A 23,859-nucleotide genomic window follows, 5' to 3' on the forward strand; every position below is an offset into this window, starting at 1 on the left:
AAATACAGCCGCTGCAGAATACACTCTTATTTTACGCCCAAGTCGCGTTGCCGCTTCTGCGCTGCCTCACTGCTTGTGAACACTCATCAAGTTGGGCGAAGCTTTGTATTAAGTTTATGCAGGGTCCACTGTACCTCTCAACTTCTTATCTTGTCGTCTATTGCTTGTCTAGTCCGTTGCGAAATGGCGTCATCGGGGAGAACAGACAATGGGGAGGGACCGTCACATCAACCGGATCGGTCGACTCCTATGTCAACCCCGGCTAAGCGTTCGGAATCTCCTTCAACAGACGTCGGGTCAAGACAGGCCTCTATTGCACGACTAGCTTCGCCAGTTCCTTCCCTTTCAACCTCATATTCATCCAGACAAGTGCCTATACCAAACCAGTCTACGACAGGGAACGGACAGGACCTCGGCCGGGTGGATAATCCAGCCTCGCTACCAGGCCCAGGACAGTCCATGATTGCATCTGCGCTTCAGGAGAGTCTTGGTCGGTCACCCCCGAGACTTGGGACTCCACCGAGACGAACCGACTCCCCTGCCTTATTGAGTCAGCCGGTGAGGTCAAATTATGGCTCATTTGACAATAAAATAGGAAGGGAAGGCTCCATATATTCAAATGCGCCATATGAGGATCCTGAGGTTGTGAAGAGACACCTCGTGCAACCGCAGAACGCTATCGAATCGAATAGCTTTAGGGACATCGCAAGCAACGCCGATGATGAATTCTCTAGCTTGCAATTGCAGGGAGGAGATATTACAAGACAGGTCTATAGGTGGGCTGAGGATGCCGAAGCCGGGAATTGGGTACGAAAACATCTGCGAAGTAAGAGTTTCAGTCTCAGTAGACCTACGCCGGAGGAGGAAACCATGGACATCAATACCATACGGGTCCCAGGAGGTTTCAGAAGAGACTTCATACGAAGGACTGCCGGCAGCCCTCATCCTGGAAGTACCGACGGCCGCGCAAAGGCGCCAGCGACTCATCATCAGCTCCATACCAGCAGCTTCCTGGAGTTTCTCACCCTGTACGGTCACTTCGCGGGAGAAGAGCTGGAAGAGGACGACGAGGTTCTGGGGCCTGATGAGTATTTCTCCTCGGAACCATGGGACGAAGCAGAAGACAGAGAACTGGGGGAGGAGTCCGCGTTGCTCCGACCAGAAACTCCTGGCCGAAGGAAGCGTAAACCAAAACCGCGCGGTGGAACGGGAACCAACACAACGATTGGAGCAGCTCTACTTCTGCTCAAATCATTTGTTGGCACTGGTGTTCTGTTCTTGCCAAGGGCTTTCCTGAATGGTGGGATGTTATTCAGCAGTTTGGTTTTGCTTGCTGTATCCATACTCAGCTTCTACTGCTTCATCCTTCTGGTCAACACCCGCTTGAAGATCGATGGCTCCTTTGGTGACATTGGTGGTGCTCTCTTTGGAAAACATATGCGCCGGATCATCCTCGGATCTATTGTTCTCAGTCAACTGGGATTTGTCTCCGCATACATTGTCTTCACTGCTGAGAATCTCCAGGCGTTCGTTCTGGCTGTCAGCAAATGCAAGTCGTTCATCGACATCAAGTTCATGGTGCTGATGCAATTGGTCATATTTCTGCCTCTTTCGCTAATTCGTGACATTGGCAAGTTGGGTTTTACCGCACTTGTGGCAGATGTGTTTATTCTACTGGGACTCATCTATCTCTTTTACTACGACGTTGCCACTATCGCTTCGCAAGGTGGCATTTCGGATGTCAAAGCATTCAACCCATCCACATGGACTCTTTTCATTGGCACTGCCATTTTCACGTACGAAGGGATTGGTTTGATTATCCCAATTCAGGAGTCAATGAAGGAACCCCGTCGGTTCCCCGGCGTCCTTGCCGGTGTCATGGTCCTCATTACAATTGTCTTCCTCTCTGCTGGTGCTCTCAGCTATGCAGCCTATGGCTCCGCGACGCAAACCGTGGTCATTCTCAATCTTCCTCAGGATGATAAATTCGTGAATACGGTCCAATTTCTCTATTCTCTGGCAATCCTGCTGAGCACGCCCCTGCAACTCTTCCCGGCCATTCGAATCATGGAAAATGAACTTTTCACTCGCAGTGGCAAGTACAACCCCGGGATCAAGTGGAAGAAAAACTGCTTCCGCTTCTTTCTGGTCATGATTTGCGCGTTTGTTGCCTGGGGCGGAGCGGATGACCTTGACAAATTTGTCTCACTCGTCGGCAGCTTCGCCTGTGTTCCTTTGATTTACGTATACCCGGTACGTCTCCAGCAACTGTAACTGCTGAAGTTTTTTCTAAAGTTACTGACTCTTGGTCCAACAGCCACTCCTTCATCTCAAAGCTTGTGCGCAGTCCAGGCGCCAGCAGATCGCTGATATCGCTCTTTCCTGCTTTGGAGTCATTTCCTGCATATATACTACTTCATTGACACTCCACAACTGGGTGAACTCTGACAACACCAAGCCTCCAGGATACTGCGATTCATGATTCGTATATCGATACAAATTTCTATCACGACTGTCTTTTGGTGGGCGCGACCTATTCAGATATGAGACGACGATCCAATGCTGTTTGGCACTTCGATTAGAGAGCAAGCGATTCATATCATTCTTCTGTCATTATACTCCTTGGTCATGTTCGAGCAAGCCTGCATATGCACTTTTGCCATGTGTGTTCAATAGTTAAGATCATTACATCACTAGAGTCTAGCAGCCTTGCGTATAGGTTGCTAGTAACAAGCGAGATATTAGACCAATTGATGTGCTCAGACTCGGATTCAACGAGCACTGCTATAAATCTCCCGGGATCAAGCTCTCAGCGAGTCACACTGCCGAGACTATCAAAAAGAGCCAAGTAGTGGCGGTGCAAAGCATTCATTTCTGCAAGAAAGACTATGTACAGCCTCCAGGAGTACCCGGCCATCTCATCCACGTAGCACAGTTGATCAGAGCCGAAAAAGCTATTCTCTGGTGGATAGAAGCCGTCGGGTAATCCTCGAACGAGTCGACACTCGAAATCCATTTTTGCATTCATCTGGAGTAGGTCTAAGTACTGTTGAGAAAGAGGGAGATTATATAGGGACGGCATCCACCCGGGAGTAACCAAGAAACACGCGACTAAAACGGGAGAATCGCGTCGTCTATGCGCCGGCTTCGGTGACTTCCTTGCCCTGCTTGGCGGCCTCTGCGAGCTTGGCTTCCCGGCCTCCCCAGCTAGATTTGAGAAGGGCTAGTCAGTTACACATTCAGTAATTGTGTTGAGAGAAGATGAAGGCACAGGGGATAGCAGGTTTGAGGAAGGCGGGTAGAGGACGTACTTCCAGTAGTTCAGGTACCGGTATCCTTGAGTCATCTGAGCGGAGCAGTTGATGAAATGGCAGGCGAAGAGGAGGTAGTTCTTGGGAGAGACAGCGAGGGCGTAACGCATGAAGGTTGCGGAGTAGACTGTGAGCGCAGCAGTCATCTGTCCGGAGATACTGTTCGGAGTATTAGTTGAGTGAGTTGACTTGTATCCGCGCAGGAGGTGCAAATTAGATGGGCGGTTCAGGGCGACATAAGAGCAGTCCAGCCCGAGATAGAGGGGTCATTGGATCATATCGCAAAGCTCAGAACTGGGTGCGATGACGACGACGTACATTTCAGGGTCCTTTTGAGTGTCCATCACAGCAGCAATGGGAATACCAAAGTTCGAGGCAGGGCCCCAGAAGTCTGAATTGGCAAAACCTCGTCAGCGATTCTCATGCACATTATCCGGTCAGAACAAAACAGCATCCCAAGATCAGTTAATGAAAAGCCATCAGAAACCTGATTGCGCTTTCATGAGTACCGTCGCCGCCATCCAGGGCAGGCCGATCTCGGGCGAGAGCGACAAGGTGAGGCATTGTACGTACGTGTTGAGCAGATATAATCCAGAACCTTGTTGGAACGGATCTTAGCATTGATCGCCTTGATTGCAGCGGCCATGTTGAACAATTATTCGATGAAGCAAGGGTAAGGTCCAAAGACAAGTATCCCGACTCACTACCCAGGCACGTTTTGTTACCGTTCCCCGACCACGGAATCACAGCGCGGAGTTAACCGGCTATGTCACGTGAGTCCTTACTTGATATGAACGAGCTTAAGCGATATGAAGAGCTTTAAAACTTTTCAGAAGACATATTATGAATTGACTAGTGTATCGGTACTTTAGACATATTTAGCATTACTGCTTATCGATCCTAGACCAACTTCCTGGAGTTGATTCTCTTCGTCGGGACATTTCCAGCATCCGCACACGCCGCAACGCCGTTTGCCTGATAGAGAGATGTGTGCTGTATCTATTTGTCAAATAGACTTGAAATCATGGCGAGTCCTTTTTCCTTTTTCTAGCCTCAAAATCTTGCCGTTCTCAGTTGACCGCCAGGATATTGTATGCCATCGTGCCGTTCCGGAAATCAATTAATTATCTACCACCAAAGCCTGGAGGAGGGAAACCCCGGCCCTGACCGGGAGGTTGAAAGCCTGGGGGAGGCTGGAAGGCACCGGCTGCATCAAACCTAGTTAGCAAGGAGTTAACCATATTCAGAACATTGAATACTTACGAGGACCACCTTGAGGCGCAAACCCAGGTGGGGGACCGAAGCCAGCTGGACACAGATAATTAGTTTCGTATTTGGAGGGAAAACTCTTTAAAAGGAAGGAACTTACGAGGTCCTCCAGGGGGTCCTCCACGGCCAGCAAATCCCGGAGGAGGTGCTCCAGGAAAACCACCCGGTGGGAAACCACCGAAGCCGCCAGGGGGCGGTGGTGGTCCTCCAACGCCAGCAACAGGGCCTCCAAGGCCGACAGGAAGACCTCGTCCAGCGGGCTTGCTTATTCCTGGGCCAGCGGCAAGAGTGGCAGCTGCAGCTGCAGCGCCGGGCGCACCTGTTCCAAGTCGCGCGGATGGTTCGGCGGGAGGTGGGCCATCAACGGAGCAGGAAACGACGTGAGTACCGCGCACGATTGTGAGACCGAGAGTCCGCTTCTCTTCCGCTTCGACCAGGGGAGCATTCGACGGTCCAGCAGCTGGCTTGGACTTCCGCTTGACGCGGCGGAATTCTTCTGTGTCTGCGAGGACGAGGTTCATGTGCTATAAGTCAAAAAGAGTTGTCGTTAGCTACATGTATATGTGCTGAAAAGCGCCTGGTAGAATTCACCTTATCGAATGCGAGCATTTGCCCCGTCATCTGTCGGCCGTCGGTCAGGGTAATCCTCATCCGATAGTTGATCTGCACGAATGTTAGACTCTGCGGGATGTTGAGCTCTAGATGACCCCATCGAATCAATGACTTACGAGGTTTTGCTGCAAGTGAACGCAGTGTCAGCTATGAAAGACCGCAGAAACATCATCTTCGACAAGAGAAACAACGAAGGGAACAGCATGACGAAAACTTACCATCTTGCCCTGCTTGTTGGCGGCCATGTTGGCTGGGCAATGCGCACGAATGCGACTTGGGAATAAAACCAAAGAATGTAGTGAGACAGTAGAAGATGGACTCCTCTACTTGATCATTCACTTTTTTGAGCTTATGCGCCCGTAGATAGGTAATAGAGAATTCCAGCTAAAGCAGGCTCTCCGACTCTATCATTCCGCTGGCAACGGGAGTCGGAGTCGTGATCGAGACGCGGCTCTGCGCTTAGCGCCAAACGACCATGCCAAGACGCTAAGGGCTCTCGCTTCCCACCCCAACCCACACATACACTTTTGCACACTTTTCGAACCTTCGATTCTTCCACTCAACGAGTCGACCAATCTAACGCCAAAAGCAGTCGCCATGGTATGTTGCCAGTTTTCTCTGCAGAGCCCACCACAAATCGAGGAAGAAGGACATTTTTTTTTCTAACAATTTATCGCTATGCAGTCGGACGGAAAGGACAAGAGCGCAAACCCCATGCGCGAGCTGCGCATCCAGAAGCTCGTGCTCAACATCAGTGTCGGCGAGTCTGGTGACAGACTTACCCGTGCTGCTAAGGTGCTTGAGCAGCTGAGCGGTCAGACTCCAGTCTACAGTAAGGACACCCGAATTCGATTCTGAAACCGTTCTTTTCGATGCCGTTGGACGACGAAGGGGAGGAAGATGAAGGAGCAAGACGAAAAAAATCAGAGTCATGGAAACAGTATGGCTGATGGGACACTTTTTTCCAAATTATAGGCAAGGCCCGCTACACTGTCCGTACCTTCGGTATCCGTCGTAACGAAAAGATTGCCGTCCATGTCACCGTCCGTGGCCCCAAGGCCGAGGAGATCCTCGAGCGTGGCCTCAAGGTCAAGGAATACGAGCTGAGAAAGAAGAACTTCTCCGAGACCGGCAACTTCGGCTTCGGTATCAGCGAGCACATCGATCTTGGTATCAAGTACGACCCTGGTATCGGTATCTACGGTATGGACTTCTACTGCTGCATGTGAGTGGCCCTCGGTTCTAGTTTTGGCTTCCCCTGGACTGCCAGTCAAGTCCATTGCTGACGATTTGTGTCTTTTTAGGACTCGCCCTGGTGAGCGTGTTGCCAAGCGCCGCCGCTGCAAGTCTAGCATCGGTTCCAACCACAAGATCAACCAGTCTGAGACCATCAAGTGGTTCAAGAACCGCTTCGACGGCATTGTCCGGTAAATATTCCGTCCACGGGTCTGCGGAGGGGCCGCTTTGGGGTTGTGTGTTTTATGATGAATCGATAAAAAAGGCGGGCGTTTCTCTACATTGCCGCTCTGCTCTGAAATGCTCCTTTCTACCACGGCATATGGATAGGCGTGCTAGGAATATCAATCCACAATTTCAAAAACGCATCCACTTTTCACAATGAAGGCTTCACAAAGGGTGATGTTTTCCGCATAACCATTGTTGAAAAGTTTTGCATGATGCTCCCATGAGTCCATGGGCTGCTCATGGGATGTTCCTGGCCGTGGGGTCGATGGCTTTCATCCGAGTGCTTTCCGTCAAGGAACACTTTCGGTTGTGTTATTATGTGGGCAGTCCAGGGTTGAAGTCGTAGGACTTGGGTCACCCAACCCTTTTCTGATGCCAGACTGGCATCAGAACGGACACCCTTCTAGCACTGGCGTAGGTCGTCCTGTGTAGGGTGTTCTTGCACTGTGTAGACACTCGTAATGGCCCGTAGTATTCCGCCAACTCATCAACATCACCTCACTTTACGGCAATTCTAGATTGACTGGCTATACAACAACATCCTGATCATGTGAACGCCAATTGCACACAGCGGTTACCTAGCGCAAGCTGAAGATGGTGTAGGCTAGGTATAGGCTATACGGCAATAGCCACTGGTATTTCAGGATGATATTGACTCGCCCTTTTCTCAGAATCAACAGCGCAATTATGCTGTAGGAAAAGAAAGTATCATGAACACTGTGAATAATCATTCTGATGTTGATATTGACACGGCACCATGCATTGCATTAACATGTACAAGACAGTTCCAATTTCCCTTTCTTTCCTTCACAGCCGTATCAGCTCAATCAACGGCCCCTGGTGTATGTATTCCAGAGCTTCGAGAGGATGCCACCCTGCTCAGACTGCTCCAACCAACTCTGCCGACGAGCAGCCACGCTAGGATCAGTGGCATTCCGCTTCGTGCTCGTCAAGCCTCCAAAGAGACCTGTGCTTGACCGTCTCCGCTCCCCGCTCCCAGTGCGTGGAGGGCTTGCTCCTTGGGCAGAAGTGTTGGACGCCTCGGATGACGTTGAGCCCTGTTCAATTGTTAGCACCGAAAGACACAAAGCAAGTTGATGACGAGAGGAATTCTTTGAAGAGTAGTTTCTAAGAAACTTATCAGACGTACATGTCTGTCGTCCATGTCGGTAGAGGGTCTTCTGCCGGGCAGGGTTTGGATAGCGCCGCCTCTAACCCAGACACTGGGCTGTTCGTAGCGGTCACCTATAGTTCCATGCCAGTGGCGTTTTGGGGATTCGGACTCGTTGCTCATTTTGGATGAATTGACTGAGAGTTGCGAGAGGTTGTTGGCAAGATAGTGGTTCCTAGTAAGTGTGATAAATTAGGCAACGCTCCAGTATCAATTGACTCAGGGTTATTCTTGGATGAAGATCAATCAGAGCGAGGTGATCTAAGAAATAGTAGATAATAGATGCTCCAGGATAATATATAATCAAGAGGTCACACAACCTTGCGGGGATTAAAAGGATGACAAATGGAGATGCTAGGTGAATATCACTCACTTACCAACTGTTAAGAAAGTTTGGCTGCTCATCTTGTGAAATGCCATGACTGATTGGTGTATATATAGCCGACTGTTCCTACCCAGCCAAGGGAGGCGTCTCCAGACGAGAGGGGTAAGTTACCTATCCTAGCTGCCCTAAAGCAGTGAGACAAACTCTGATGGGATGATGTATCGTGGATTGTCAATTGCTTTCCTGGAGCTTAATTGGGGCAAATAAGAGAATGGATTGATCCAATGGTTGCTCGCAGCTGGTCATCCTTCCAGCAATTGGTATCAACCAAAGATTGGTACGATGATTCATCATCTTCGCAGAAGCGTCCAGGTTTGCTGATGGCAGCACTGATGGACATGCTCTAGGCGAATCACCGCTGAGGGATGATCATCCATGCTCAATCAGACCCCGGGATGTTCGGTTCAGCAAAATGAGTGTCGTCGAGGTGATCTCGTGATGGCTGACGTCAAGATCCTTTCTTGATGCGGGGGGAACCTCGATCGATTCATCCATGGAATCGTATTTGCAGGGCGGATGGAATAGACGTCCATCTGATAAAGTATCCATCGTGTCTCACGCCAGCTGATCTCGATTGATACAGTTGATAGTTGATACTGTTTCTGATCGCGATAAGCATTCGTCGAAGTCTTTATCTCCGATTGGATCAGGAGCATACCCATTTTGTGATGCCTCAGGCTGCAATCGGCCTCCAGGAATGTTGTTACTTTCCCCGCAAAGACTGGCCAAGCTGTCGGCTGCGACGAAGGTCAACTCCGTCTGGTTGGCTCTCCTGTTGCTTTTGCCGACGAAACTTGCATCCATCTCAACTCATATCGCTTCGAGATTCGTTCGCTAGGATGTATTCTTCACCTAGCTCAGCTCCTCGGTTATCAGATGGCTTATCACCGCCAGGCTGGGGAAATCCCCCGCTCATAGGCCTCGTTATATATAATGGTAGCCAGATATTCTATCAATATGAACCATTGAGACAAGAAAACGTACCCAGGTAGTAACAGAAACAGCTTGAGAATCACAGAGCAACATGGAAACCATTCGATATCCGTATGTGGGGTCTCTCGCCCACCGAGGCTATGTCCAAGGCGTCACCATTACATCGAAAGCTACGAACACTCCCCTTTGTAGCTTCTTTGGTGGCATTCGCTATGGCTTAGCTCCCTCTCAGCGATGGCGTAGAGCCCAGAGACTATGGCACCCAGGACTAGCCCGGTCAGTGTGACAGGCTTTCAGGCGTCTGTCCGCAACCTTCGTTCATGAACCTTCCTTTTGGAGATGAATGGACTCCATCCGTGACTTTACTTTGTCTAAATTGGATCACCCAGGCCTGCCAAACTTTTATGACACGACTCCATATTCCGGCACACTTCGAGTAGGTGCATTCCAGATGGCAACTGCATGTGACGAGTTTGTGGAATTTGAAAGAGCACCTCCATCGCGCTCAGAAATAGATTCGTTGACAGATATAGAAACAACCGACAATAAACCCCAACCCAGATATTATAAACGCTCTAAGCAGACATCACAAAGACATTCCCATTTTTCATATCTCCATACAAATAACCCCGTGTACGCGGCCTGTATACAAGACAATACAACCTCATTCATTCGTAATTTCGACTTTGGGCCGTTTTCGAGCTCTACGCCTTGCCGATCTTACAGATGAGGTCCTGGCCATCGACGGAATCGCCCTCCTTGACGAGCAGGCCAGAGACCTTTCCGCTGTGAGGAGCAGAGATAACCATTTCCTAATAATTCCATTAGCTTGTTTGACATGTCAGTATTTTGCACAAGAGATGCGGACTCACCATCTTCATGGCGCTGAGAACGGCAACGGGGTCACCCTTCTTGACCTCCGAACCCTCGTGGACACGGATTTCCACGACGACACCGCTCATGGGAGCACCGATTTGGCTACTGTCGCCAATGTCGGCCTTGGGGCGAGCGGTGTTGTCGACAGAGGCCTTGTTGTCGTCCACGGTGACCTGACGGACCTCACCATTGACCTCGTAGAAGACTTCACGCTGACCGGTCTGCTCGGACAGGGGGCCGATAGCCAGCATCTTGAGGATCAGGACCTTACCCTGCTCCAGCTCGACGTGGAATTCCTCGCCGATCTCGGGCTTGGCCAAGAAGTAGCGGGTAGGCAGGATGGACAGATCACCATACTTCTGCACGAACTTCTTGTAGTCCTCAAACACCTTGGGGTACATGGCGTAACTGGCCACGTCGTACTCGGTGGCTGAGCCATACTTCTCCCGAATCTGGTTCTTGATCTTGGCCAGGTCCAGAGGCTCCAGGTAGAGACCAGGGCGCTTGTCGAGCTTGCGGCGCTCACGCAGAGCCTTGGATCGCAGAGGCTCAGGGAAGCCACCGAAGGGCTGGCCCATAAGACCCTCCAGGAATTCAAGGACAGAGCCGGGGAAGTCCAGCTCGCCAGCACGGGCGACAACGTCCTCGGGAGTCAGCTTGTTGGAGACCATGAACTGAGCCAGGTCACCGACAACCTTGGAGGTGGGAGTGACCTTGACAATGTCGCCGAGCAGGTCGTTGGCCGACTCATAGGCCTTCTTGGTCTCGGCCCACTGCTGACCCAAGCCGAGTTGACTGGCCTGGAAGAGAAGGTTGGTCAGCTGACCACCGGGAATTTCGTGCTCGTAGACCTCAGGGTCGGGGCCGGTCAGACCAGCCTCGAATGGCGAGTACAACAAGCGCAGCTGTTGCCAGTAGGAGTCGATGGCACGAACGTGGGCCCGATTGAGCTTGGGGTCGTGCTCGGTGCCCTCGAGAGACGCAAGGATAGCACCAACGCTGGGCTGAGATGTCATACCGGACATGCTGTCGGTGGCGGCATCGACGGCGTCAGCACCGGCCTGAGCGCAGGCAACCATGGAGGCCACACCGGTACCGGCAGAGTCGTGGGTGTGGACGTGGATGGGGAGGTCGGGGTAGCGCTCACGGATGGAGCCAACCAGCAGGCGCGCGGCCTGGGGCTTCAGCACACCGGCCATATCCTTGATACCAAGGATGTGGGGGTTCAACTTGACAATCTTGTCCACCAAGGCCAGGTAGTACTCGAGGTTGTACTTCTTTTTGGGGTTCAGCATGTCTCCGCTGTAGCAGATGGTGGCCTCGACGACACCCTCGGCGGCCTGCACAGCCTTGATACCGACCTCGAGCTGGTCAACGTCGTTGAGAGCATCGAAAACACGGAAGATGTCGACACCGCACTTCTTGGCCTGCTTGCAGAAGTGGTAAATGGCGTTGTCGGGAAGAGATGAGTAGGCGACACCGTTGGCACCGCGGAGCAGCATCTGGAAGGGAATGTTGGGCACGGCCTTGCGCAGCTTGCGCAGACGGTCCCAGGGGTCCTCGTAGAGGAAGCGCATGGCGACGTCGAAGGTGGCACCACCCCAGCATTCCAAACTGTAAGCGTTGGCATACGCGTAGCTGGTCTCCTTGGCGATGTTCAGCAGATCGATCGTGCGGACACGAGTAGCCAACAGCGACTGGTGGGCATCACGCCAGGTGGTGTCCATGATCAAGCAGCCCTTGTTGGCACGGACAGCCTTGGCAAAAGCAGCGGGACCTTCACGGTCAAGGATCTGCTTCCAACCCTGGGTGCAGGGAACGCTCACGTCAATCGGCTTACCGTCGGCGTCCAGCAGGGTAGGCTTGATGATTTCGGCCTTGAGCTTGGGCTCGCCGATCTGACCCTTAATGCTGCTGCCGTTAACGGCGACATCACCCAAGTAGGCAAGAAGCTTCTGAGCACGGTTCTGGCTGCCGACAAGAGCGAAGAGCTCGGGAGTGTCATCGATGAAGGTGGTCCAGCACGTGCCATCGATGAAGGTAGGGTGGCTCAGCAGTGAGGTGAGGAAAGGAATGTTGGTCTTGACACCGCGAATACGGAATTCAACCAGAGCACGCACGACCTTGCGGCGGGCAATCTCGTATGTGGAACCACGGCAGGTACACTTGACCAGCATGGAGTCGTAGTGAGGGGTGATGATGGCACCAGCGAAACCATTACCACCGTCCAGACGAACACCGTTCCCACCAGCGGAACGGTAGACTTCGATCTTTCCGGTATCTGGCCTGAAGCCGTTGGCCGGGTCTTCGGTGGTGATACGGCACTGGATGGCGAAACCGCGGGTGGAGATGCGGTCCTGGGTCAGGCCCAGCTGCTCCAGAGTAGCACCGGCAGCGATTTGGATCTGAGCAGCGACGATATCGATGCCGGTGATTTCTTCGGTGATGGTGTGCTCGACCTGAATACGAGGGTTGATCTCGATGAAGTAGTAGCGGTTCTGCTGGTCAACCAAGAACTCAGCGGTACCGGCGTTGCGGTAGTTGACCGACTTGGCCAGCTTCACAGCATCGGCCAAGATGCGGTCGCGCACATCGGTAGGCAGATCCTTGGCGGGGGCGATCTCAACGACCTTCTGGTGACGGCGCTGGACGGAACAGTCACGCTCGAACAGGTGGATGACGTTACCGTGGTTGTCACCGAGAAGCTGGACTTCGATGTGTTTCGGGCGGTCGAGGAAACGCTCGACGAAGACGGTGCCGTTACCAAAGGCGGAGCGGGCCTCGGAGGTAGCCCGCTCAAAGGCGTCCCGCAGATCGGCCTGGTCGCGGACGACACGCATACCACGACCGCCACCGCCGAAGGCAGCCTTAATGATGATGGGGAAGCCATAGGTGTCGGTAAAGGCCTTGACCTCCTCGTAGCGCTCCACGGGACCGGGAGTACCGGGGACCACGGGAACGCCGCACTTGATCGCCAATTGACGGGCAGAGACCTTGTCGCCGAGGGCTTCGATGGTCTCCGGGGTAGGGCCCACGAAGACAATACCGGCCTGCTCGACCTTGCGAGCAAACTCGGCGTTCTCAGACAAGAAGCCGTAACCGGGGTGAATCAGGTGCACACCATGCTCCTGAGCAATCTTGACGATCTCATCGATGGCCAAGTAGGCAGCGACTGGGGTATATTGGCCGCGACGACCGATCATGTAGGCCTCGTCGGCCTTCTGGCGGTGCATGGACAGACGATCCTCATACGAGTAGATGGCGACTGTCTGCAGGGAAAGTTCGTGGGCGGTACGGAAGATACGGATGGGAATTTCACCACGGTTGGCGACGAGGATCTTTTGGAATTGCATGATGGCGGAGTTGGCACGTAGCCGGCGGTGGACCGAGTCTCTGTGGTGCTCATGCTGATCATTGATGAACTCGGTGTCGTCGACCGCCTCCTCGAGCTGGCGAAAGGCAGCAGCCATGGTCGGCAACTGTGTGATGAATGAGTAGGGAAAGTGATTGAATCAGCTGGCCAACTAGTTGCCGCTGCTGCTGCGGTGATAACAGCGATCAGTAGTTGTAGAAGATGGGAGACGATGGGGAGGTGTAGCGGAAGAAGAGGTTCAACAAGTGAGGTGCGGGAGAAGAAGACGGTTAGAAAGCTTGGGAACTTGGGAGTTACGGAGACGCAAGTGAGGCGAGTCAGGGAGGAAAATAGAAAGGAATAAGTAGGAAAACAATGAGTCACCTTGGTGGAAGAGGAGGAGAGGTCAAGGGAAGCTTTCCGCGGGGCAGCACAAAAAGCAAAGAAAATGGACCGGTTTCGGCAGCGGAGAAGAGCGGCCAGAACAGGAGGGGCGGGAAAGGTTGGAACGACTCCACGGGTGGAATAGGCGAAGTAATGGTCAATGGGGATAAAATTGGAGCTGGTAGAATTGATGCAGGGATGAATTGGGATCAATTGATCGAGAAGCAGCAACAGAGGAAGCTGATGAAGGACAAGAAGCGAAGGTGATGGAAAGATGTTGATAACGAGGAGCGGGGGATTTGGAGGGTGATAAGGAGGATCTACCTGCCTGAGGCCAATAATAATAATAATACTAATACTACGCAGAGGTACACAAGTAGTACTACCAATCATCTACATCTAACAGTCACATGGAAAATCTATCTGCTGTATTTGCATCGTGATGATGCAGGACTATGGAGTATACAAAAATAATAATATCACAAATGCTGCTCTGATCGACTTCTGGAAGTCTTGGATTTAGCTCACCGGTACACCGGGCAGCGGGGGATTCCATGGAGTGTCCGTAGGAATTTTCCCTTTTTGTACAAATTGTTGTACAAATCGTTTTACTCTACTGAAAATCAGATATTGGGTTATCTATCGACATTCACCCAGCAGAAATTATCCGCTCGACCGAACCATTGGTGGATGAAATATTAGTTAGTTAATTGATTTTGTCGTTAGTTATCGAGACTATCTATCTATCTACTTCTTAGAGGATTGACTTTCAAGTGTGAAGCAGAACACACCGAAGAACTGATCCCTCTGCACGACCATCAAGGTGAAGATGCTGGGAAAATGACACAATAATATAACCTCCAAGCTAAGGTACATCCACAAGGCTTCATGTCATATTCTAAATTATCGAACTATCGAGAAAGAATCGGGTTATTCAGGTACCTCGATGGCTCGATCCCTACAACCTCGGGCCCTCGGGAGATAATCAATTGATCCATCTGAATTGTGAGGAACTACTTTCCCAATAGCATCATTCTAGAATAGTTAGTTCGTTCCTATCCTGGGATTGGGGATCTCATGTTTCCAGAATGAGCCTACCCACAATCCCACATGCCTCTAGTAATCTCCGTATGTAAACGGCGCTAGGCGCGCGCTCTGGGTCTGATCGGCAGCATTGCCGGACAACAAACTCCGTGAAATCACGTCACGTCTGTCTAGTATCTGTCTAAAATTAACGGTTCTGGTTAGATAGACCGAGGTCATCGCAGCCACAAGAAACGCAAATCGTCTGCAATCTGACTGGTTCTTCTTGTTGCCAACGCTCTCGGACTGGAATGCCCCGACCGATCAACGGACCAGAATAAGAATTATCCAATTCCATCAGCAGTCCCAAAGTGGTGCCGGTGGAGAGGTACGGTCTTTCAAGTCAGCAAGATAGCTAATAATGTACAGAGCTCAGTGTACAAATGGGTTAAATTCTAAACTTGGCAGAGAATCTCATTTGGTTGGCATTTGGCATTTGGCATACGACAAGACGGGACAAGCTGGATCTCTCCGTGAGGTCATCTGACCTCTACACATCCCATCAGCCAGTATCTGTGCCAGGTGCCCCCACCCTGCTTCCTGGTGTGGGTGCACCACACTGTAATTTCTAACCACACTATAACTTCTAATTTTATGATATTTGAAGCTATTCATAATGCATTAGCTAGCTATCTATAAAAAAAATATCACTATTCACTTCAGCTACTCTTACTACTTTAATTAATATACTACTCTCCTGCATAGGTGTTGGTAGTGGTGTATTACTATATACCTTCTCCTACTACTTCTATAATTATCTCTTCTCTATAGTAGTATCTTTAGCCTTCCTCTTAGCAATAGATTAATTTACATCTTGAATATTTAGTATATTAGTCTAGCTAAGTAGCTTAACCTACTACTTAGTAAATTAGCACTATAGAGGGGCTTGCGCAGCCCTAATCTGGATGATTATATTATTTACTATAGATAGGTGCTCAGTAGTGATTTAATTATATTTAAATATCTATTAAAGATTCTATTATAGCTTTAGTATAAGTAGATCTATATACTTAGATAGCTTTACCTAATTCTTTTTAAGAGCCTGGATTATCTTTAGAGGTGTAATATTAATACTAAAAGATAATATTATAGTTAGTGGCAGAGAGGGAGTAGATCTATATAGATTAGGTGTAGTAATATCTAGAATTTCTAGCTAGCTAGTAAGAGAATTAATAATTCTGCTATTATTAATAGGCTAGATACCATAATCTTTAAAGGCCTTATAGATGATTTATTAATTAAAAGCTACCTCTCATATAGGCCTAATTACCTATAGGAATTCTGATTTCCCTACTAGCTAACTAGCCTAGTAAGATAGCTTATTATTAATGTATTAGAAATGCTATTTATAGCTTAAGAATAGCTTCCCATCTAGTGGCTGGCAAAGGTGTATTATATAAGGAAGGAATCTAAAGGGTATAATACTATTATCTTTATATATTTATAGGAATTTAAGCATAAGATAGGAGCTATAACTATTAAATATAAGTATCTATTTCTCTCCCCTTTTTATATACTTATTTATTGCCTTGATAAAGCTTTAAAGCTATTAAATAGCTAGTTTATCTGATATCCAGCTGTTAGGTTAAGTTACTATTATTATATTTAATAGTAAGGCCTTACTTTTATTAAACTAACACTCTATGAAGATTCTATTACCTTTAGGAAGCAAGAATAGTCAGAAGGGATAAGAAGATTTAGAAGAATTATTTTAAAGAATAGGTAGGGATATACCTTTAAAGATAAACTATAGATCTATCTACTAACTATCTATAGTAATATATTTAATAGTTATAATATTCTTACCTCTTTTAGCCTTAGGAAGATTAGGGACAGCCTTTAAAGCCTTTAAACTAATCTTTATATTAATTACCTTCCTAGATCTGCCTTCACTAGGCTGGAAGCTATATTTATTAAAGTTATACACTAACTATACTAGTGTATCTTTAACTATATTTATAAGTAGATTATACTAGTATACTAATAGCCCTGTATCTTTAGCCTAGATATACTTTAATTCCTTTATATTCTGCTTCACCAGGCCTAGATTAAGGTATTCTAGGAGTTATTTCTTAAAGTAATATACCTATATCTTACTAACCTACTAGTCAGGCCTTCTAGCATATATAAATACCTAATTTTCCTATACTTCTAGAAGCCTGGGAGTTACTAGCATATATATATTATATATAAAGGTTATCTAGTATATTAAGGCTTCCTCCTGGTACCCCTTAAGCACTTTATTAACTAGTTTCTAAGCTGTACAAGCCTGTGAGGTAGATTTAATGTGGTTTTATAATATCTAACAGGGAACTCCATATTCCCACATAATCTTAGAGATATTTAGTTTTTTTTAAGCTTGGGTAGCTACGCACGCCTTAAGCATGCAAGATTCATTAAATTTAGGGGCTTTCAGCATGTTGCGTGGTTGGAATAGCTTCAAATAGTTAATTCAATAAAAATTAGAAGTTACAGTGTGGTTAGAAATTACGGTGTGGTGCACCCACACTGGGAAGTGGGGTGGGGGCACCTGGCACAGATAGCATATAACTATGGACCACGGTCTGCTTGATCTATCTACCACCACGCAGTACTATGCCGGCTTCTCAATTCCATCTCGGGTAATTCTATCTCACTGCGGTCAGTAATGCAGAATCCACGTACTTCGTACTCTCCTAGACTCCTACATCAAGCCGGCACCGAAATGCAGCGATGATCTTGTCCCTTACTCCGTCACACTGATTGCTACACCATCTGTATGGAGTATCACCATCAGCCGGAGTAGCACCTTCAACATGCAATTGATTCTCCCTCGCATTGCCATCCTGCTGCATCTCTACAATTCAAACCTGTCTGTCGTTCTCGGCGTTGGCCTCGTCGGTGTCTCCACGAATCGCCATCCCCCACAGAAAAGTTCACTGCCCCGAATCGTCCGGGTTAATCTAGTTCCCTGCCCCTACAACCATCCAGTTCCTGCATTCCTTGTTGCTTCCTTCTAACCGATCAAGAGCTCATCCATTATTCATTGTCAGAAACAGCTCATAGAATGTAGACTAATATCTGCTGCAGTCAGTGGACCGGCAGCCATGGCGCATTACTGTTCATGCCGTGGAAGATACTAGTTTATTCACCTGGCAGAGAAAAAAGGTCCTATCGAATACATTGGTACGAAGAAATAAGAAAGAAAAAAAAAGAATGCAATGCCATCAGGAATAATGAGTAAAAAAATCACATCGCGAACGAGATTGCCAGCCATGTATCACGAGCCCACCAGCTGGCACTCTCCCAGTGCATGTCATGTTCCCTGCTCGTCTTTTTAACTGACTCCCCTCCTCAAATCGCTTCAGCATCAGCGGAGATCATATTTATTAAACATACATTAATGAACAAACGTCATCTAGAACGGACGGAAGCCAGTGGCTTGGGGCGTGATGCCGTTAGCCTGTCCATAGGCCATCGGTACAGGTGCAGGCGTCGCCGGTCCTTGCGTCAGCATGAGCCGTGAGCCCCCTAGGATTGGTGTGTTGTCTTCTTCCTTCTTATGCGACGCTTCCCGCGCCTTGCGTTCCTCATTGTCCTTCTTAAGCATCTCGATCGTACGTGTCTGCTCGCAGAGGAAGTTGATCATGTAGGGCATGGTGAAATCATGAAGACCGTGACGCCAGGACATCTCCAGGATGACGTCGGGGCGGATGAGGTCGTAGCAGGCATACAGCATGCCCACGTAGCATTCTCGACTGCCAATGTCGACAAACTAGGTACAGTCAGCGAATTGTTCCAATGTAAGAAAAGAGACCGATGAGGGATAAACTTACGTAGCGAAGAAGCTCCTCAACCACTTCCGACTTGCCAGAAATCGCCGCGGTCTCAATGGCATCCTTGTATAGCTTGTCCTGCTTGGAAAGCGAAATCGACTTCTCCCAGCGCTTGTTGTTACGGTAGATGTTCGCCGCAATCTGCCGGAAGAAGATGAGGTCATGCTTCTCGAGGCGCTGCGCCAGCTGTACCGCATCAAAGTTGTCATAGTTGTCCACCGAGTCGCGTAGAGTCTTGTAATCCTCCTCCTCAATCAAGAGGTCGTTGATGGCATCATTGACGGCCCTCTTGTTCTGAGACTGGACGTTCAACAGGAACGGCTTGATCAGAGGAATGTTGTCGGAGGTCTGGAAAATGCGTACAACACGGTTCACGTCGATCCGAGGGGTCAGGACCTGCAGTAGATCTGTAAGAAGCAGAGGCTGCTCCTGCAGGTAGAAGTTCAGAGCACGATAGTAGATCTCCAGGTTGGCAACCTTAACAATGATATCCTTGAATGAATGGTGCTCCCAGGCATCCGCAGCACGCTCCATCATTGCCAAAGCTGCGTTGTCCCACTCGTCGTAGTGACAATACAAGAACACTAGCTCGGGCCAGAGATTCGCTTCCTCGCAGGCGCGGATCATCTTGGGGATATTGATGCGAGACCAGAAGAGCTTGAGGTGCTCCATGACCCGGTCAGGGTGGTACTTGGACAGAGCAATGCCAAGCTCGGTGAACATACCCATGTGCGCCCTCTCCAGTCCCAGACCAGCTTCGAGAACGCTGATCAACTCGTCGAAGTAACCATTACGCTCGTATTGGCGTACAAGATCCTGCAGCTCCTCGGCATGCACAATGAGGTTGAGACCGCAAATCTGGGCGAGACGGAACTCCTTCTTGTCCACACAGGCCTGGTTGACTTCCTTCCAAACCTTGACACTGTTGGCCTTGCGTGCACACTCGACTGCAGCCTGGTAATCTTCCAAGTGCACCAGGGTAGTAGCCAGCTTAGCCCAGTTGGAGATGCTCGTATAGAAGATCTTGGCTGCCTGATGGTAGCCTTCAGCATAGGCCTTGTCACCGGATGTTTCGATATCAGCCACGTTAGTGGTACGCAGGAAGTCCTCCAGCTCCGACAGCTGGTCAAGACGAGCATAGCAGAAAGCAAGGGCAGTGTCAATGGCTGGCTCCCGCAGTGTCTTGCGAGCCATCTTGAGATATTTGACAAGATCCTCGTCTTTGCCGGCGTGAGTGGCAGTCTCAATGACCTCGAGGTAATTCGAGGGATCATTGGCACGAATGTACGATTCGATGGAGTCAGACACGCGGAGACCGTCAAGCTGGGCCTTTGCAACCTTGCTCCACACATCCGGCAACTCAACGCGCTCGGCAAATTCTTGAGCACGGTCAATGCTGACAATGTTCTCAACAAGAACATTGACGGCAGCAATGTAGTTGTTGACCTTCTTATAGATCTCGAACGCTTCCTCGTACAGCCCGACGGAGATACACATCTCAGCGATCTCGTCAGGGCTGAACTCATTGAGCTGATGAATGTAATCCATCAGACGTCCCTTGTCAGCCTTAGCTGCCGTCAACATCAGAAGGTTCTGCAAGCTACCATTGTCGCTGAAGGGCGAGGGCTCGAGGATGATCTTTTCCAGGAGCTCGATAAGCTCGCCAGGGAGGTCGGCCTCAAGGAACGCCTTGACGGCAACGGAAACCTTGTCGGGTTCACTCGATTCAGGAACTGCCGTTGCGATGACCTGATCAACAAGAGAACGGCGGTGCAGGTTATTCTCGCTCAAGACGAACGACCAAATCTCAGGATCGGCACGCTCGACAAGGTACCGAGCTTGGGCCCGGTACATGGCGTTCTCATTGGTAATGTTGATGAGTTCCAGGTCATTTTGTCCCTTCCTGTATGCAATGTAGGCCAGGTTCGGATCACGCTTCTCGCAGTATTTACCGACGGTCAACGTGTCATACATGTCGTTCTCCTTGAGGAACTTCTCGGGGTTGTTGTTGCTGTCGATGTAAATCTTGGCAAGAGCGTTGTAAACGGCCTGTTGCTGATTGCCAGTCGCCAGAGTGGCTTCAAGGAAAGGTAAGAGCAGCTTCAATCTGTTTCGTGTTTCAACCTCGGAGACGAGCTCGTCAATGGGAATAACAGAGGGCTCGACGGTAGACAGTAGGTTCTTGATGATAGCTTCATCACAGTCAACATCCAACAAGCCTCCAATGACGGCCGGAGTGCGAGAAGGATTAACACGCTGCACATAGACCTCGATGGATTTGTATTGCTGGTTCTGGTATAGGTAGAGAACCAAATCATGGATGAAGTTGAAACGGTCGCATACGATGATGAGGGGAAGCTGCTCGGTCAACTTGGCTTCTTTCAGGAAATTCTTGACCTTCTCCGGGTTGTAATAGTTGCTCTCGCGGCAGATGCGCTCGACCTCGGTGATCTGGCCCATGGCTGTAGCAGCCTCGATATACTTGAAATGAACCTCAGGATCCTCGCTAAGGTTGACGATGCTTCCGAGATAGTAGTAGAGACCCTCAGCGGTGCGGTACTTCTCGAAAAGGCTGATGAGTTGACCGGGCCCAAGGAGATCCGAGAACTTGGTTGCAAGCTGAACAACAGCCTGCAAGTTCTGGCGGATGTTCACCTCCAACATGGTGTCCATGCAGTCAATGGTCTGCTCCACCGAAAGACGGCCAAAATAGTTCATGAGCCATTCAGGGTTCAACTTGTCGGTACGAACAATGTTCCGCTTGATTACCGCAGGATCATCAGTATTTTCCAAAGCACGTTGGATGAGGCCGGCATTCTCGCAGAGCTGGGAGATTCTAGGACGGTCGTAGTGGGTGAAGATCTCGTTACCAAGGATTGCGTCTGCAACCTGGGGAGCGTTGACCAGGTTCATCTCAAGCAACCGCGTCTGCAGGTGGCCGTGCTCGGGCTTGTTGTCCTTGAGGGCATCGAGCAAGAACGAGGTTGCCTGCTGAATCATGTTCTGCGACAGGAAGACGTCCACGACGCGGTCAAGGTCAATAAGTGCGCCGCTTTCCTCGTTGGCAAGCTGAGCCGCGAATTCGGCACCCTTCTCGGGGTTAACGCGGACAATGTGCTGCAAGAGTTGAGTGTAATCGGGCTGGTATCCAACTTGCTTCGAATAGGCGAGGATCTTGTCAAATTGACCAGTCTCGGCAAACCCGGCAATGACCTTGTGAGGTACATTGGCTTGCAGATAGATGGACAAAGCCATGTTCATGTCGTATGGTCGAACGATGTCTCCGAGTTCCTCGGAAGCTTCCAGCTTATTCTCACGCATCCATTTTTCCAGCAAGTGCTTCCTGTTCTGTTGCAGGACAGGGCGCACAAGCTCAACGCTCTCATACTTGTTGAGGGATCCCTTGTCCAAGAGCATACCGAAGTACTGTAGGATTACAGACATCTGCTGGCCAGTTTGAGGCGCATTCTTGAACCGACTGATGGTCTCCGGTGTACGAAGGAAGCCTCGGGGAGAGTTGGCAGCGATCTTGGCAGCTTCGGAATAATTTCCTTGCGCCAGCAAGTTGTCGAACTGCTGCTGGTAGAGGTGATCCGCTCCAGGAAGGCCAGCCTTTGATGCGAGCTTCACCGCAAGTCCAGACATGGCAGGGTTCTCCATCAGGTACTGGATAATAGTTCCCTCATCAACGCTGACCGACAGGACTTGGCCTTTACGGTTGACACCGACCAGGCCGGCAGATTCTGAGTCGGGGGCTGTAGTGAAGATTGTTTCGCTGGAGATACGGTTCATGAAGATGCAGGTTCCGGTCTCGAGGTCGTAAAGATGAATGAAGCCATACTTGGTAACGAGGTAAACGATGTCGTACTTTCTGGAGACCTGCATAGCGACCGGAAAATCATTGACTGCTTCTTGCGGGAAGTACACTTCCACAGCCTTCTTCTGGAAGCGCGGGTTCGGCTCCTGGTGGTCGATCTCGGCGATCTGGAGTTTCGCGCCGGTCTGAGTACGAACAGCGAAGGTGAACAGCTTGTGCTCCAAAGGAGAGCCTTCGACTCTGATTGAAGCAAAAGCGGCCGCGTGTCCTTCGATAAATTGAGAAATCCCGCGATCTTTGGAATACAGCTGCATTGAACCCACAACACGTCCCTGCTGTTGGCTGATACCGACCACGACCATCCACTTCTCGTCGTCATTGACACGGTAGTTGATAATTTGGCAACCCTGGCAGCGGTGATTGTCAGTCACTATGAGTCGAGAAATGTGTTAGACATTTTTGATTTCCGCCACACTTACGCTCAGGTTAGGAAGTCTGTCAAAGATCTTGAGAGGCTGGTTCTGGGTTGGATCAAAAACGTCCCAGTGGTAAACCGATGCCTCGGTGACCAGACCTAGAGTCGTTTCACTGAACCACTTCCAGTAAACAACATCTTCATTCATGACCGCAGACTTGAGCTTCTGCTTTGCAGAGAGGTCGAAAATCTGAATTGTTCGACCCTGAGCTCTGAGGGCGATGATGTTCTTGGTCCAGTGCATAATGGCACTGTCCGCATTGATCGGCCGCTTGATGACTTCATTGTTGTTCTTGAGGTTGACGATAATGACTTGAGGCTTGTCATCCTCATTGAGTTTTTGCCTCACGCAAACGAAATGATCCGATTCTAAAGTCTATCCAGCAATGACACTACGGTTAGCAAGCTTCAGTCAGATCCCTGTTTTGGAGGTGCGCCTCCAAGTTGTACTTACACATGAGTTGAAGCCAATTGATTGTGGCTAGAAGAAACAAGACGTAAGCAGATATTCAACACATTTACAGGTAAAGAGAGGCGCGTCCGGCGTGCCGGCGTGCGACACCCTAGTTCAGCGGCGGATGGCATCAGGCAGTATCGGATGGTAGGACATACAGCAATTTCGGCATTTGTCAGCTATAGTAGATGAACCAGACATTAGCACTCTCTATCGACGAGCGGAATGGAATCAACACATGAGAGAGGGGAAATACATTGATGAGCTCCGTGAACTTGATGGGAAGAGGAGCCATATTTACCAAGGCCGCAAGACGACCTTACCCGCCCAACGAAACGCCGCTCAAAAGAAATCAACTAAGTTCGAGGTGAAAAAGCGAAGGGATAACGGAGAATTGAAGTTAAAGACTGAGAGAGGGAAAGAAAGTAAAGGTGAGGAATTAGAGGAAGTGAGATGAG

At 49.7% G+C, this 23,859-nt stretch overlaps 7 protein-coding genes across 7 annotated transcripts; 2 read left to right on the forward strand and 5 right to left on the reverse strand.

The window, feature by feature from the left end:
- Nucleotides 1–183: 183 nt before the first annotated feature.
- Aspvir_007669 (putative amino acid transporter) lies at nucleotides 184–2,274 on the forward strand (the record flags this gene model as incomplete). The annotated part of the gene is made up of 1 exon (XM_043270848.1): nucleotides 184–2,274. One exon carries the CDS (start codon nucleotides 184–186, stop codon nucleotides 2,272–2,274), a length of 2,091 nt encoding a protein of 696 aa, XP_043126783.1.
- An 860-nt stretch (nucleotides 2,275–3,134) lies between these two features.
- Aspvir_007670 (pyruvate transporter MPC1) lies at nucleotides 3,135–3,957 on the reverse strand (the record flags this gene model as incomplete). The annotated part of the gene is made up of 4 exons (XM_043270849.1): nucleotides 3,135–3,207; nucleotides 3,312–3,470; nucleotides 3,630–3,702; nucleotides 3,885–3,957. The coding sequence occupies 4 exons, from the start codon at nucleotides 3,955–3,957 to the stop codon at nucleotides 3,135–3,137; spliced, it is 378 nt and encodes a 125-aa protein (XP_043126784.1).
- A 478-nt stretch (nucleotides 3,958–4,435) lies between these two features.
- Aspvir_007671 (small nuclear ribonucleoprotein-associated protein) lies at nucleotides 4,436–5,437 on the reverse strand (the record flags this gene model as incomplete). The annotated part of the gene is made up of 5 exons (XM_043270850.1): nucleotides 4,436–4,518; nucleotides 4,575–4,619; nucleotides 4,681–5,104; nucleotides 5,172–5,243; nucleotides 5,411–5,437. 5 exons carry the CDS (start codon nucleotides 5,435–5,437, stop codon nucleotides 4,436–4,438), a joined length of 651 nt encoding a protein of 216 aa, XP_043126785.1.
- Nucleotides 5,438–5,870: 433 nt separating this feature from the next.
- Aspvir_007672 (60S ribosomal protein uL5) lies at nucleotides 5,871–6,623 on the forward strand (the record flags this gene model as incomplete). The annotated part of the gene is made up of 3 exons (XM_043270851.1): nucleotides 5,871–6,024; nucleotides 6,168–6,417; nucleotides 6,497–6,623. The coding sequence occupies 3 exons, from the start codon at nucleotides 5,871–5,873 to the stop codon at nucleotides 6,621–6,623; spliced, it is 531 nt and encodes a 176-aa protein (XP_043126786.1).
- Nucleotides 6,624–7,483: 860 nt separating this feature from the next.
- Nucleotides 7,484–7,950, reverse strand: Aspvir_007673 (uncharacterized protein; the record flags this gene model as incomplete). The annotated part of the gene is made up of 2 exons (XM_043270852.1): nucleotides 7,484–7,714; nucleotides 7,807–7,950. 2 exons carry the CDS (start codon nucleotides 7,948–7,950, stop codon nucleotides 7,484–7,486), a joined length of 375 nt encoding a protein of 124 aa, XP_043126787.1.
- Nucleotides 7,951–9,849: 1,899 nt separating this feature from the next.
- Nucleotides 9,850–13,491, reverse strand: Aspvir_007674 (pyruvate carboxylase; the record flags this gene model as incomplete). Its single annotated transcript, XM_043270853.1, has 2 exons — nucleotides 9,850–9,957; nucleotides 10,018–13,491. 2 exons carry the CDS (start codon nucleotides 13,489–13,491, stop codon nucleotides 9,850–9,852), a joined length of 3,582 nt encoding a protein of 1,193 aa, XP_043126788.1.
- A 4,746-nt stretch (nucleotides 13,492–18,237) lies between these two features.
- Aspvir_007675 (clathrin heavy chain) lies at nucleotides 18,238–23,696 on the reverse strand (the record flags this gene model as incomplete). The annotated part of the gene is made up of 6 exons (XM_043270854.1): nucleotides 18,238–18,594; nucleotides 18,656–22,879; nucleotides 22,952–23,323; nucleotides 23,402–23,428; nucleotides 23,560–23,580; nucleotides 23,658–23,696. The coding sequence occupies 6 exons, from the start codon at nucleotides 23,694–23,696 to the stop codon at nucleotides 18,238–18,240; spliced, it is 5,040 nt and encodes a 1,679-aa protein (XP_043126789.1).
- Between the last annotated feature and the right edge of the window lie 163 nt (nucleotides 23,697–23,859).

The sequence above is a fragment of the Aspergillus viridinutans genome, assembly GCF_018404265.1.
Source record: "Aspergillus viridinutans IFM 47045 DNA, scaffold_5, whole genome shotgun sequence".
Taxonomy (NCBI): domain Eukaryota; kingdom Fungi; phylum Ascomycota; class Eurotiomycetes; order Eurotiales; family Aspergillaceae; genus Aspergillus; species Aspergillus viridinutans.